General features: G+C 45.2%; 1 protein-coding gene and 1 long non-coding RNA gene across 5 annotated transcripts in view; one reads left to right on the top strand and one right to left on the bottom strand.

The window, feature by feature from the left end:
- LOC143377809 (uncharacterized) overlaps positions 1-15,578 on the bottom strand; it is a 53,013-nt gene that overhangs the window by 18,629 nt on the left and 18,806 nt on the right. The gene's annotated exons all lie outside the window — the stretch shown is intronic.
- Positions 1-15,578, top strand: part of LOC143377769 (PDZ and LIM domain protein Zasp) — a 36,591-nt gene that overhangs the window by 6,671 nt on the left and 14,342 nt on the right. For all 4 annotated transcript variants that reach the window (XM_076829447.1, XM_076829449.1, XM_076829448.1 and 1 more), the window contains exons 2-7: positions 8,347-8,498; positions 9,587-9,758; positions 9,863-9,999; positions 10,077-10,177; positions 12,784-13,006; positions 14,143-14,328. In XM_076829447.1, coding sequence (XP_076685562.1) covers positions 8,347-8,498; positions 9,587-9,758; positions 9,863-9,999; positions 10,077-10,177; positions 12,784-13,006; positions 14,143-14,328 — 971 coding nt within the window. The remainder of the gene's footprint in view (positions 1-8,346; positions 8,499-9,586; positions 9,759-9,862; positions 10,000-10,076; positions 10,178-12,783; positions 13,007-14,142; positions 14,329-15,578) is intronic.

Here is a 15,578-nt window from a genome sequence, read left to right as displayed (position 1 = left end):
TTACTCGACCGCTTCGAACGGCTCTCTTCCCTCGCTCGACTGGTCCACAGACATTTCTGAGAGCCGCTCGCCCGGCTCCGAGTATCGAAACCAACGACGGCCATTCTAATCGGACTTCTTCTCGGTTTTAAGAGTCACGTAACCCGAGAGTTCGCGGAAGCTGCGGGAGAGGGACGAGGGCCTTTCTTTTTCTTTTCGTTTTTTTTTTTCCAATCGAAGCCTCTCTTTCCGGTAGCCTATCGTTGGTCCGCCGGCGCGAAGAGAATTGCTGCGGAGGCCGAAAGGAAGCCCGGCCCGTGGATATTAATAGAGGCCGAGGCCCGGTGGCGTCCGCCACCAACGAGCTTACACCCGTGGATATAAAAATATCGCTTTTATTTCTCACCGCCTCCTCCCGACTACCCGTCGTTTCCACCGTTTCCAACGCGCCGCCACGCACTTTTATTTCGCTCCATTATTCCGCCGCGTCGCGCCCTTTTATCCAGCCTCGTTCGCTCGCGCCACGACGCCATCGTTGCGTCTCCATTACCGCCTGGCTTTCCGCGCTGCTTTCCGGCTTTCCGCGGGGCGGGGGAAAGGGGAAGCGAGTGGTGGGAAATTGCGACGTTCCACGGATTTTGAATAGATATTATCTGGGTGGAGGCACTCTGGAAAAACACTGTGGGGGTGATCGCAGAGGATTTTAATGTTCTCTGCGAACGTGTCAAGCGCTGGCGCACTCAGAGAGTGAGGGCCAAGGGCCCAAAGAAGGGGCGTTGTAAGAAGAGAAGAAAAAAGAATTTTATTCTTTAAATAAATTTGTATAATCACCCAACGAATTTTATTGAAGGCGAAGGAAAAATTATTTTATCCCTTCAACTTCGCTCACCTAAGATTAAATCCTGAGTGCGCCACTAAGTAGTGTCAATAGACTCTAGAATGTCAAGCTTTCACCCCCATAAAAAAATAAGAAAAAAATTAAGACCGACTTGAGAAAAATAAAAATGCACTGAACAGTGAAAAATAAGTTTTTTCCTTATTTATTCTATGACCCTCGGTTTTTGTATGTCCGCGCCACATCATTTGCACTGTGTAAATGTGGTGCTGACTTAAAAAAATTGAGAGTCATAGATTAAATCAGGAAAAAACTTATTTTTCACTTTTCAGTGCATTTTTATTTTCTTGAAATCAGTTTTAATTTTTTAAAATTTTTTTTATTGTTTCCTTTTTTTTAGTTACTTAAATTGTATAATTGCATTTATTTTAAAAGATATGGGCAGGCCTACAAAAGGAGCTGCTCGTAAAAAAAGAATCGTTTGCTGAAAACGTAGATTCCAATAATAATGAAACAGACTTCTTATTTTTGGTGTAATTTGAAAACTAGTGATCGGATTTTGATAATTCTTTCTCCACGACCTAAGTTGATTGAAGCTAAACTAAATGCAACAAGTTTCACGAAAATCGATCCAGTAGTTACGGAGAAATTCGCGGACAAACATAATACATACTAACAAACATTTGAAATAAAGAAGTTGGAATTTCGACCGTAAAATTTTTTAAAAAAATTAAAACATATGATTTCCGCGCTCAGTTTCGGTCAATTAAAAGAATAAAAGCGTTTATTCTTTTAATTCACCGAAACTGTGCGCCGAAATCATATGTTTTAATTTTTTAAATAACATACATTCATTCAAACACATCAAACTGATTCTCTTCCCTTTTGAAGTCGGTTATAGAAATCATACGCTCCGAATATCTCCTCTAAAGATACATAAAGAGAAGTACCAAAGAATTTTCTGAAAAAGCTAAGTGAATTTTGGAACACACGAGTGTCAAAGCTACTCGCTCGCAGAGCCCTTAGGTACGAAGATTCGTGGCGCGGCAATGAGCTTTTAAGGGAACCGAGCAGTTCTCCAGCGGCTGTTATCGGTGCCCCGGTTCCCGTTGTCAGCGGGAAGCCAGACAAGGCGGAGTGAAATTGTATCTCGATGACGGAGTCGAAGATTTAGGAGCGCCATCGTAAATGCCGATTCGATTTCGGGAATGAAGAGAGACAGTGGGAGGCAGTTGTGGGAAATTTGCCAAAAGTCAGGCTAGAAATCAGTCTTCTCCCGCATGTTTGCCCGTTGCTAGAGTAGTGGCTCGTAAAATCCTGGGTAATACGACACCCCCTGTGTCATCCTGATCATCCTGAACCAGAAACTCAGTCTCTCAATCCGCAACCCCACAGAAATACCCATCCGAATTGAATTACCAAACATTATCAAAACGTCGGACGAATCGATTTCAACGGACACAGAATAAAGAAACAGGGACATCCACGAGGAGGAACCGCGTAGGCCTAGCGCCGCGATAACAACAATCGCCGCGGTCATGCTCGCGATATCGCGCCGCTCTCTTTATCAGCTGACGAAGAAGCGAGGTGAGCTCATTTCCGACGTTCGCGCGCGTCATCGACGAGACCGTCCGCAGATCGCTTCGCTTTCGATCCTCCTGCTTTCGCGCGTCGCACAAAGGCCCTCTGTGGCCGGCGGCTACGTTCTTCCGGGCGGAATGTGTCGCCGAGCCTAATCGCGCGCACTTTCGCGGATCCCTGCGCCTCCGTTTCCGAGGCGGGCGAACGCGAAAACCTCCGGGCTACGTGTCCCGGATCGCATCGGCGAGAAGAGGTCGCTGGGCAACGAGACGGGAAAAAATCGTGGAGCCTCGGACTCCGGAGGCATCGACGTCATCGATATTCAGCTTTCCGTAGAAGGAGGTTTACGACTCGGCTGCACGCGAGCATCGCGCCCCGTGCCCGCGCGCAGGTATAGGTGCGTGTATATTGTTGAATGCCGCGCGCGAACAGCAACGTGCAGTTTGTTTGAAGAGATAAGGCCAGGTCGAAAGCGGAGGCCAATAATTTCGGCCTGACGTCACTGTCTATTTCTTCTGCTCTACCTTAGGACAACAAAGGCCGCCGTTGACTTCGCCTGCTCCGTTTGCCACCTACGATCCAGCGAATCAAGGACAATACGCGCTGTGTAGGGTAGATGTCCCAATTACTGCCAGCGCCCCTATTACTGCCACTTCATTTATTTTACTCGATAAACACGCAACGTATAAAGAATAGTGTAGAAAAGAATTTATCACAAAATTGGGACTGTTTTTACCCGACTGCGGCACGCAAAGGAGGTATTGTGTTTATCAGGCTATGTATGTATGTCCATGTTACGCTCTAGAGTCTGTACGGATACGATTTGGACAAATGAGGTGTCTTTAGAATTGTCTTGACGTTCCGAATGTTATAGGATATAAAGAAATAAAGAAAAACATTAAATAAAATTAAATAAAAATTAAAAAAATTAAAAACCCCACTGCTTAAAAAACATTAAAAAAATTAAATTAATAAAAAAACATTAAAAAAATTAAATTAATAAAAAAACATTAAAAAAATTAAATAAAAATTTAAAAAAATTAAAAAACTCGACTGCTTAAAAAACATTAAAAAAATTAAATTAATAAAAAAAATATTAAAAAATTAAATTAATAAGAAAATTAAATTAAAAATTAATTTTTTTAATGTTTTTTTAAGCAGACGGGTTTTTTAATTTTTTTAATTTTTCTTGTTCTTATTATTATAGTGCACTCTTTATACGTCTATTCTTTATACGTCACATTTTTTTAAAGTGAAATAAATAAAGTGGCAGTAATAGGGACGCTGACAGTAAATGGGACATCTACCCTATATCGCTGTCAACTGGGAAATTTTTATGAACGCGGTTAATTCTGGGACCAAATTCATTCGTCCAAAACTCCCTGGATTCCCGTTATAATAATACTAACTTGTACGACGCACTTCGAGTTTTGAGGCAGCCTGTATAACTCCACCTTCGTCTCTCCTGATAGCAGCGCCGGACCGCGGCGTAGAATTCGCAACGTGGCGGAGTTCGACGGCTAAGCAGGAACTTTCGCGGATGGCGCGAAAGTGCCGGTGACTTATTTCTTTTTCGGTAACGCGTTCCCTTTCATTGGGCCCGGTCGGAACCGGTGTCACTAGCCGAGGGCCACTCTCCCCACCGCCGCGCTTTTTTCTCCACGGTACAGTCTTCCTCGGATTATTGAAATGCTCCTCGCCCCGGATTATCGGGAAACACCCCGCAGCTTCGCTTCTTCGCTGAGAGGACCTGCGAGCGCGGGTAGGCCCCCCGTTGACTGCTGAGTGCAATAAAATCGTTGGGCCAGGTTAAGTACCCAGTACAAGGAACTTAAATGTTCATACTTTCGATAAACGGTCGTAAAAGTGTTAGCAATGGATTCCTTAGGATTTCCTGATAAAAATCAGTTCGAACATGGAGAAACTCGGTGCATTTTTAGTGAACGTGTCGCAGGCCAGTCAGTAGAAGCGTGTTTTCTGCTTAATCCGGGGAGTAGTGTAATTCTACAGTGGACAGACAAATTATTATACTCAAACAAAAAGGTTTGAGATTTTGTAATTTTAAGCGATGAAATGGTTGTATCTCTGCTGCGGTCGGTAAAAATATTTATAAATCGCATTTTAACGCTTCAAGTTTCTAGTTTTTTAATCAAGGACTCAAATTTTTTCATTCCTCATCATGATGCTGTTCTATTAAGGGGAAACACCACTGTGACGGCCGGAAAAGTAAGCCATTTTTAAGAATTTTTTTCAGGAATAATTTACAGTTTTCATAGAAAATTTTTATTATCTACTTTTAGTACGTTGTCTTGAGAGACTATACAAAAAAAATAAATAGGAAAACATCCATAAATTATAACATATTAATTAATCTTCTACGCCTCCCCACGCGAGCTGGTCGAAGGTGTAACTATGGAACAGCAGGTCCGAAATCAAATTTGATTTTTTTTTATAAACTATATGAGTGTAGTTTCTGTTGTACGTACCGATTTCTTAAACAAAATATTTTTGTAAAAATGGTGCGCTTTAGAAGAAAAGTTTCGAAAATCCGCGAATAGGATGGACAGTTTTTCGAGTGTATTTCAAAAAATTTGCTCTCAATCAAAGAATCCGTAGGTACAACGAGAACTACACTCATATAGTTTATAAAAAAAAAATGAAATTTGATTTCGGACCTGCTGGTGTATAGTTACGCCTTCGATCAGCTCGCGTGGGGGGGTCTAGAAGATTAATTAATATATTAAAATTTATGGATGCTTTTCTATTTATTTATTTTTGTATAGTCTCTTAAAACAGTGTACTAAAAGTAGCTAATAAAATTTTTCTATGAAAACTGTAAATTATTCCTGAAAAAAAATCTTAAAAAAATGGCTTACTTTTCCGACCGGCACAGTGGTGTTCCCCCTTAAGATAAAGCGCAGGAAACGAAGTTTCAGAAATATTTGCCTAGTTTGAACGTATGCACGGGCCAAAAACATTTTTCTTTAATTTCTTATTTTTTTGGTTCTGTTGTATGATTTATATTGACCGAGTTATTCGCGATCAAAGCAAAAGAGGTACTTTTCGCTTTGAACACCTATAACTTGCGAACTCCTGATCGTAGACAAATTTTCATGAGTGTTTTGGAAAGCTAAGAAAGTTTCCTTTCGAACCCTTTACTTGCAAATTGAAGATCTTTTTTTTAAATCGTATTAAATCCATTTTTAAATGATCCCAAAAAATTTACGAAAATGTTTGGAGTATAATAATTCGTCCACCCTCTGTAATCACATTTCCATAATAAAGAAATAGACCGAATTGCTTCGTGTTTGGACTTATTGTCGTCGACGTAAACAATCCATCGGCAAAACTCTCATGAAATCTTCACATTCAATACTGGCTGACTGAAGATCGCCGTCGATGGTCCCCCGTTGGTGCTCTAATTCACTAACTCTCGCTTCGCGTGGTTCAGTCCGCTTGTTCGGGCGAGGGCCCTGCCAAGGGTGAATCTATTTAGCGCTAACTACCGGCCCTGCCTCGGATCACGGAGAATTTCCCGGCCCCGAATCTTTTCTCCACAATCCGAGGGTACACTGTATCGCACGTATGAACCAGCCTTAAGCCCTCAATGCGGGAGAAAGAGAGGGAAAAAAAGAGGCACCAGAGATGCATTCCAGCGTGGAAGGTGGGATGGATCCGTCTCTGATAACCCGCCCATTGGAATGCGTACCTCGTACACCTTGGCGTATTCTCCCTCTCGCTTCCACCGCATTCAAGTGCATCTACTTGCGCCGCGTCACACATATTTCGGCTGTTATTTTTAGAAGCGTCGTTATTAATAATGCCTACGAGGACTCCGGCTAGCGAAGGCACGCGTGTCCCCGCGGGTGTTCCTAACATTAATGAATCCGCCTCGAGCGGACTGCGCGTGGACGTTTCCTCGGGCCAGGGATCCTGGTTTCAACGTTCGATCCCTGAATCTCCTGCATTTCGCTGGAAGAAAACCGTCGCGTTGACCCTCGGGCGGGGTCCGGGTCTCCTTTGACCCGCGCGCGAGGCCCCTGAACGGAATACTAAACATTAATAGAGAAAGCTTTGTTTACCGACAACGGGAGACGGTGTAATAAGTAAAAAGACACTGGAGGGTGAAGCTACAGTGCTGCAAAGTTTTCAACGATACCTAATGCTCCGTCGCGGTCCAGAGAAGGGGATGAACGGTTTGTCGAAAATCGTGGGGAGCTATTATTAAGCGAGGCATGCGCTAGGCTGCAGGATCGTGTACGCTGGGGGCACGTATGTACGTGTCCCGTACGCGCGTACTCGTTCATTCATCGCGGTTCACGCGGTGGCAGAGAAAGACAGGGAGGGAGAGAGAGAGAGGGCCACGGTGGTGCTCGTAGAATGAAAACGGCCAGTCCGATATGTCATACATATAAGAGTATGCTGCACCCTGGTGCATTCTATCCCTCGGTTTGGCTTGCCGGAGGTGTACGTACACGAGCAGCGGACGTGCGTGTTCGGGGCCTATTTTTAGACCGGTCCGGGACTATTTTTAGGGGCAGGCTTTCACGGTGCCCACCGAGCTTAACCCTGACTTACGTCTCCACGTCCTACGTGCCCGCGGGGCCTAGGGACAGCCGGAGGACGGCGGCGGAGCTGCTCCCTCGGTGCCATTATCCGCCGCGAGCTGGTCCCCCTGCTAGCGGGCGACGCAACGATCTCCCTCCGAGGCGGCGAACTAGCCGCGGTTGTTGATAATAACGCGCAAGCCGCGACCGTATTCCAACTATTACGGCAACAACCGTGACGCAATTTCGCGCTCCTATTTCTGGAGGCAGACGCGCGAATCGAACGACTCACCCTCTGGCCTGATTCCGCTCGCTCTCTCTCTCTCTCTCTGCAGCCTCCGTGACGCGAGGCCCACGGGGGAAAGCCAGACGCTAATAATTCGAAACGCCTCGGGATCGAGTGGCCCACGAGCCCGCGGGTCCTCGAGCATCGACCTACATTCCGCCGGTTGGAGGCGAATTTATCCCCAGTCCGAACGGGAGGCGACTCCGGATGGAGAGGCGCCCCGGATCGAAAGGCGATAAAAATACCGGTAATAAATCAGCGAACCCGCGGTATTTATAGAAAGGACCCGAGAGAGCTTCGATCCGCGGGCCTATTAATTATCCCGCGATCCTGCCAGCGCGTAAACGAAGACGAGGCCGTGGGTGGCTCTTAATGAGCCCCCCCCCCGCCTCCCCCGGGTATCGATTACTCTTGATCCTCGGCGGAAAAGGGGACCGAGGCGTACCGGTTTAGCCGATATATTAATAGCGTAATTAACCTCGAGGAAAATCACGGGCGGCTAGAGCGCGAGGTGTAACGCGATAAATTACGATGATTTAAAGGCGACTCGTTGATCACGCGAGGTAATCCGTTTCCTTAATTGCCGCGGCCGTGCGTTCCGCTCGAATAAGGCGCGGAAAGATAAAGCGGGAAGCGGCGCATAAATAACGACGATCGACAGCGTCGCGTCCTCTCGCGTCGCTCCAGAAGATAGGGCAGCGTTTCGCCGAGCCGTCGAATCCCCTGGTCTCCTCCGCTTTTGTAAACAGATCCCGGCCCGCGAGCGAATGGATTCCCGATCCGGCAAAAACCGATCCCTTTCAGATGCTCAATAAGCCTCCCCTTGGTTCTGCTCGAGCGGCCCTGGGCTCTCGTCCAATACGCTCCTCTTTTTCCGAACGTGTCCGCGTGAATGGACGCACAGTATCCGACATCCGAGGTGTAACGAGGCGTGTGCGCTTAAATATACTGGCCGAAGTCTGGAGGCAGCCAGTCTTCTGGGCGGAATCGCGCGCCCCGTAAAAATAGACGCGTATCGATGACGGCCGCGCGCACTGGGCTTTTTGGAGCGAATCGCGCGCAACAGGCTAGCCGGCTTCTGAATTACACGGTTCCTAAGCGGACGTTGCGTATTGCAGGTTAACAGCGGCTCGCCGGCGGAAGCAGCTGGCCTCAAGGCCGGCGATGCGGTTATCAGGGTGAACAGCACCGACATGTTCAACCTGAGGCACAAGGACGCGCAGGATGTCATCGTGAGGGCTGGCAACAACTTCGAGATAACCGTACAGAGGTAGCGACAGGCACGGCCTTTGTTTTACAACGCTAGAAATTAATATCTGATCTCCTATTAATTTGTACGGCTTGGCGACTTTAGCAGGCGTGACAGAATTGTTGCAGTGGAAATTTAATGGCTCTTTTATGGCGTGTAAAAATTTAAGAATAAATTAGAAGAAATTAAGGGGTCGTGCCTAAGTAGTTGGCAGGCGAAGGAGAACGTGATGTTTGGGATTTTTTTGTGGAAAATCTAATGTATATTTCTCAAAAATAGTTTATGGTTTTAGAAGAGCGCATATTCAGCGACTCTAAGTAATTTTGTTATAGGAAAATATTGAAAAATGAACGAATTACAGCCACTCTCATGGAAGCTATATTTTTTTTAGTGACAAGCGCGATCAATTTCATTTTCCGAGCCGGAACATCTGAAGTCGAAAAGGGAGGAAGACTGTGAGTAGACGAGTTTATCTGGTGCGTGAAGGAAGGATTTTTGTTTCTGATGAAAACGAACAATTCGGACATCGAAAAATTTGAAATCATTTTTTTTGAAAAATCCACGCACCAGATAAACTCATATAATAACAGAATCTCCTTCACTTTTTCATTTCAGACGACCCGGCACGAAGAAATCGTGCTCACCGCGCAACGCCTTTATAAAAACAGCTTCCGCGAGAGTGGCTGTTATTCGTTCATTTTCTAATATTTTCCTGTAACAAAATTACCGAGGGTTGCTGAATATATGTGCTTCTAAAGTAAGGAAATAGTTGCAAGAAACATGCATCAAATGTTTCACAAAAAATTCCCGAAAGTGACGTTCTTTTTCGCCTGCCAACTAAGCACGACCCCTTAATAATAATTAATTAATTGTCGCTGCGCTTCGGTAATCAGTTGTTTACAAGTTTTTCACTTCGCCAAAATGCGCGCCGCCTTTAGCTCCAAAAAGTTCTACAGAGCACAGACATTTTCATTTCAACAATTTCTTTTATATTTACTAAAGTTTTCAAGATTTATAGAAGTATAGGAAAAGAACAAAAAAGTAGGCAAGCTCCAGTACCAAAGCTCCCTTCTCAGTACATACGCTGATTGTACAATTTTCGTGTACAGGGGTAGCACTACCTGGAAGCCACACGTGTCTCCGATAAGTTCAACCCTTCCGTCGCCATCGCCGACCGCCTCTATCGGTAACATTGCTCCAGTTACCAAGACATCCTTGGCAGCCAAGAAGCAAGACGGATCGCACATCGGAAGCGGCCACAACTTCAGCCCGAAGCCATTCGTTAGTGTCAATTAGCCGAAGGAGTCGAGGATTCTAAGCCTAATTCAAAACCCCTCGGGGACCGGTGCCAATAGCCGCGTTGTAAATGTTTATGCCCGTTGCAGCTGAACGGGACGAGCGACGGTTCTATCAAGTCCATAGTGAACAAACAGTACAACAGCCCAGTGGGCATCTACAGCGAGGAAACCATCGCGGAAACACTGTCCGCGCAGGCGGAAGTCCTGGCTGGAGGTGTGCTTGGGTAAGACAGTGATCCCCATTTCGATTCATCGAGACTCTTAACGTTTCGTTACGATAACACTATCTCTGTGCTCGTAGGGTGAACTTCAAGAAGAACGAGAAGAACTACAACGCGGAGAACAGCGAGGTGTTCAAGATGGTGCAGGAGGCGGACAAAGAACCAAAGACACCGGAACCTGGTGGGTAATTAGTCGCGATGGGAATATTAGTAGCAAAGATAACGATGTTTCTAAATGATAACTGTGAAGGGTAGTTGAACGTCTCATGCAAACAGAAAGAGGAATCTCTGGAGAGGTATTATCAGACTGGTGCACGAGAGATATCGTCTCTTTTTAGAATATTCTCCTTTAAGGGGAGGCTCCGGGTTAAAGATCGATTTACTTTATTTCATTTTTCGAATGTTCAACCTTTTAGGAATAAGGTGAATGTCCCAATTTCTGCTCATTTAAGAGGTTACTCGTCATAAAGAAGGTGTACAAAATTTGTTTGTGATGAAAATTTGCAGAGTAACTGATTAATTCTTTAATAATAAATCAAGCAATTCAAGAACTATTTAAGAAAGATATTTCAAGATGTTTAACTATTAGTAATTTGTGATTGAATATATAATCCTCTAAATGTTCGTATTTCTGCTCGTGAAAAATAGCGATGGATGTATTGCCCCAAGCTCGTGCAACACTCGCGTAAATGTTTAAATAATTTAGAATTATTTTCTTGCAACTATAGTACAAACGTGACGCTTATAATAATAAGAAAAATACGAAATGATCAGAAGTGGGGACATAAACAGAAATTGGGACATTCGCCTTACGCGTTTAAAAGGATTTTTTGAAATTTGTAAAATTCACGAAGTTATAGGCATTTGAGTAGCGGCAAATGCATGGGTAACACCCGGCCACTCGCCACTTACGTAAAACTTTAAACCCGTTTTTCTCGAAACAGTGTTCTCAAAATCGGTGGAACCTGTATCTCCAAAAGTTATTACCTGATTCGACTGAAACGTTTTCTTATTTTAAAGAATATACTTCTGGCTCGTGGACAGACCAGTAAAATTTTAAAAACATTGAAAATTTGGCGTTGAAAGGACGAACAATATAGGGAACAAGTGATTTCAAACTTCAAGTGTCGTTATTTTCTCAAAAAATGTCCTTTTTTGTAATTTGTTCTGACCAGTCCACGAGCGAGTTTCATGCCTTTTAATAATCGCCCATTGTTTTTTACTTCAAAAACAATGATTTAGATGCTACAGGTTCCATCGATTTGGATGAACTTTTTGACGCTTCGACTTTAACGACTCCCCAGTGCCGTCTGCAATGATCAATTATAAAACAAAAAAAATATTTCTATAGTTAAAGACGTCCTTAATTTAATGCAAAAGATCCCATTGAATTATATGTAGTAGTTTTCCTTTAATTAATTCCTAAAGATCACCTATTGCTATGGGCTCTAGACCGTAACAGCCCCTTAAGGGTTATTCACACGTGCCAATTCCGTGACGATTCAGCGGAGAAAAGTATCACGGTTTAAACCATGCCAGTTACTAACACTAAAACTGGGGATCCATCTGGAACCTAAGCTAAGCTAAGCTATGCTATGCTAAATTTGAAAAAAAAATAGCTTCAATACATCCTTAAGCCGGGGATCCACGTGGAAGCTAAGCTATGTTATGCTAAGCTATGCTAAGTTTGAACAAATTACCTCCAATACATCCTCATGGAACCGTTTCCACCGCAAGCTGAGCTAAGCTGTGCTGAGTTTTTTCGGAACCACGTCTCACAGCGAGCTAATTTAACTTCCAACAAAAAACATAGCACAACTTAGTTTAGCTTTTGGTGAAAACGTTTCCATAAGGATATATCGAAGCTACATTTTCCAAACTTAGCATAGCGCAACTTAGCTTAACATATCACATCACAGCTTATCTTGCACGTGGATCCCCAGCTTAACACTGCCACCCGTGAACCGCCGACAGTTCCACGCGAATCCGCCTTTACACCTCAGACTTCAACGAACGCCAGTAAAGTATCGTTCCGAGCTTCAGAGAAACGACATTTCCCATGCACCGAGGCCTCCACCGGCCTAACGGCGGATTTCAACCGCGAACCTTGTAACAAGCGCTCCCGACAGCGTAACGCCTCGCGATAAAGGCGCGATTAACTAAACCTCGCTCTCCAGCGATTGCTCGACTGGATCGCCCTGGGTCCAGTCAGCCTGGTGCATGCCGGTACGATAACTTGTTTGCGAAATAGCGGAGCCAACTGCGCAGAGCGGCGTGGTAACGCCGTCCTCGCCGGCCCTGACAGGACTGAGGCCAGTCTCGGCACCCGAGACCAAGCAGCAACAGCCATCCACCCCGCAATCGAGCCTTCCACCTGGACAGAACATTTGTGCCGAATGCGAGAGGCTCATCGTGTAAGTTGACGCGCCGGGAACCACCCCTCGGCCGATCACCTTCTTTCTTTCAGCGCCCAGAGACACACGCAGGGGGGCGAGATAGGAGACAGGACTTTCCTTTCGACCAGGAACAGTGGCGCGCTAACCCCCGGATTTCCAATTACTCAGAATCGAATCCCCTTGCGGCACTCATGAGAGTTACCATTTTTAAGGAAGATCAGAAGAACGAGGATTCGAGGCGATGCCTTTGGAAATCCGTGGACGCGTAGGGCTAGAGATGTCAGTGGCAATTTCCACAGAGAACGACCGCCGTTGCTCGCGGTTTATCGGACAGGTGTTCCCGTGTCTGGTCGAGTGATAGATCGGTTTTTCTCTACTTTCCATGCCGCAGTCTCCTCGAGAACAGAGTTTTACTCGTCGGTGAGCCACGCCGTCGGCGGGAGGGCCACCTCGCCGAGATCGCCCACGCCTCTATTTCATGCTCTCCACGGCAATGGGCCATCCTTCGATTGCAATGAGAATTCGTGGAAACGTCAGCTGCAACGGCAGGAGTCCTCCTCTCCCTCGCCGAGGTCGTCCGCCGTCGTTTGTAGCAACTGCGACCGAGTGATCGTGTAACTATTCACCGTGAAAATCCTCCCCACGTCTCCGCCACCCCCGGGTGGATCGGGAGTACACTTAGCTTCTCGACGATCGCCAACTGTCTTCCGCTTCTATAAAGTGTCTCTCTCGCACCTGGGCCGTTCACGCCACCCGCTCGCGGCAACCAGCTTGCAACTCCAATCGCGAATCGCGATCGTCGTTCCCCCTGAGCGATTCGCTTACCGAACGCGGGCCGAATCGAACCGAGTCGAGAGCCTCACTGCCAGCAACGATCGAGCTCAACCTGATCGATGATAGAAGATGTTTTGTCGTTTTGTACACGCACGTTTTACTGCTATGTTTGAATGGTAGCACACCTCCAGCAGGCACTCTCTGTCGCCTCTCTGTCGTCAGTGTCGCTTCTTCTCAAAGGAAACCAGCCCTTCATCTCGGCAAGCTCATTGATCTCTCTCCCCAGGGGTGTACCGATCGCTCGCGATCGTCAGAGCTTCGCCGTCGCTTCATTCACATGGGGGAAAGTCTGCCTCTTCATTCTCTCTATCTCTATCGACTTATATCGACACCGCCCCGGTGCTCTTCCTAACGGGGCGACGCGGTACACGCTTTCGATGTTGTGAACTTTTCTGTCTTTTCTTTTAAGTATGTTTGTTTTTTGATTTTTGGTGTCGATGTTGTGCTTTTTTTTTGTTTCTCTGTAACTCTCTTTTTTTCTGTACACATTTCGCACTTTTCGCCACGCGTTTTTCATTCGAGAATTTTGCGGGGACACGCGACGAGCTTTTTTGACCATCGCTGTTCTTACAAACAGAGATGCGTAAGTGTAAGCCTTTATGCCGTTGAGTTCAGAGCCCGTGAATTTTACACGCGCGGAAGCGTGAGAGGGCGGGGTGTTCATTTAATTCCGTCATGCATTTAGCACCGATCAAGCACTGTGTAGTTTCCCGGAAACACCACGATACAAAGTGAGGGATCTTGTTGTCCCGGCCTCCGTCGTCGAGGTACCGAGACCCTCCTCTCTTTCTCTGGACATTTAAACAAGAAACTCGTGGCACGTCCGACAAGAAAGCACTCTGCACTTATTAAACCCGTAGAAGCCCGTCTCCCAGAGGTCAAGTGAAGCGTTATTTTTATAGACATCTCTTCGCAGGGGTGTGTTCGTGAGGATCAAGGAGAAGAACCTTCACGTGGAGTGCTTCAAGTGCTCCACCTGCGGCACCTCTTTGAAGAACGTCGGCTACTACAACATCAACAACAAACTGTACTGCGACATTCACGCGAAATTGGTCGCCAGACAAGCCGCACCTGCTGGCCTGCTTCCAGTAACCGTCTCGCCGTAAGTTCTCGACGTTTATTGCGCTTTAAAGCGGCGCTCGTAAAGCCGCGGAAAACGCGCATTGGAGCCGTGAACGTTTCAGGGGATTTCGTAGCGTGACGACTGAAAGAAACTTAATTTTTCAGGGAATTAAAAAAAGGAACGAGTATTGCACGTTTGTACCATTACTCTATCGCCTTTTAAGATCGTAATCATAAGAAATATTGAGAAACAAAGAAATGGCAACGTCTTAAAGAAGTTTTAGCAATTTCAGCAAAAAAGAAGTTATGGTTTTTTGGACCGTGGTAATTCTACTTTGCAAATATTTGAAAGTTTCTAGTTCGAACGATGAAGCAACATCTACTAGGTACGCCTGATACAGTGGAGAAAGGAAAGAAAGTTTACACGTTTTAAAATCGCATAAATTTTTTAGAATTGGTCCAAACGAGTTAAGTCTCTTTGAGAAGCTGGAAGGGCCAGTTAACGTTGCTCTGAGCTACAAACGCTTAACAAACGCAACATAAAGTCGGAAATCGCTGATTTCGAGAATTTCGCGATTTTTTCATTACCGGCTCAGAAAAAAAAAGTTGAAAAACCGACCTTTACTATTTCTTTCGCTATTCCGACCAATTGCAATCTTTTTCAAAACGACGAAACACGTCACTTGGCAAACTAATCCTTCCAGCTTCTCAAAAAAACTCAAGTAGTTTGGACCAATTCTAAAAAAGTTATGCGATTTTAAAAGATTGTAAACTTTATATTTGGAGTCGGATTTGTTTTTTTTTTATACTCTTCACGATGCTCCTATTCCACTATAAATGGATATTTTCACTTACAAATTATTTTTATAGCCTTAAAAGGTGCTGGAATAAAGCTACAGACGTGCAAAGTGGTACGTGCAATCCTAGTTTCTTTATTTAAGGGGGTACTCTAGTGTAACCGCCCGTTTTTCAACGCCATCTTCGGGAATTTATTTCACAAAAACTATAAGCTTATACTATCTGGCGTTTTGCCTGCGTATTAAGGTATGTTTGAAGTAATACTCAGAATTTTTTTGAACTTTTCTATCGCACATATACATAGATATAACTAGTCGGTAACGCAAGCTTCTTCAACAAACTTCTTTTCCGACGGGCATTAGTGTGGGAACTGTTCTAGTCATCCAAACTGGAAAAACTAAGGTTTATTTTCTTTATTATGTCTGTCGTTATGGTTGGAACCACAGAGGGCCCCTAACAATAAAAATTTTGCAGGATGACAGCATTTCGAAG

Source organism: Andrena cerasifolii, chromosome 16, assembly GCF_050908995.1.
Source record: "Andrena cerasifolii isolate SP2316 chromosome 16, iyAndCera1_principal, whole genome shotgun sequence".
Lineage (NCBI taxonomy): Eukaryota > Metazoa > Arthropoda > Insecta > Hymenoptera > Andrenidae > Andrena > Andrena cerasifolii.
This window is presented reverse-complemented; position numbering and strand designations above follow the sequence as displayed.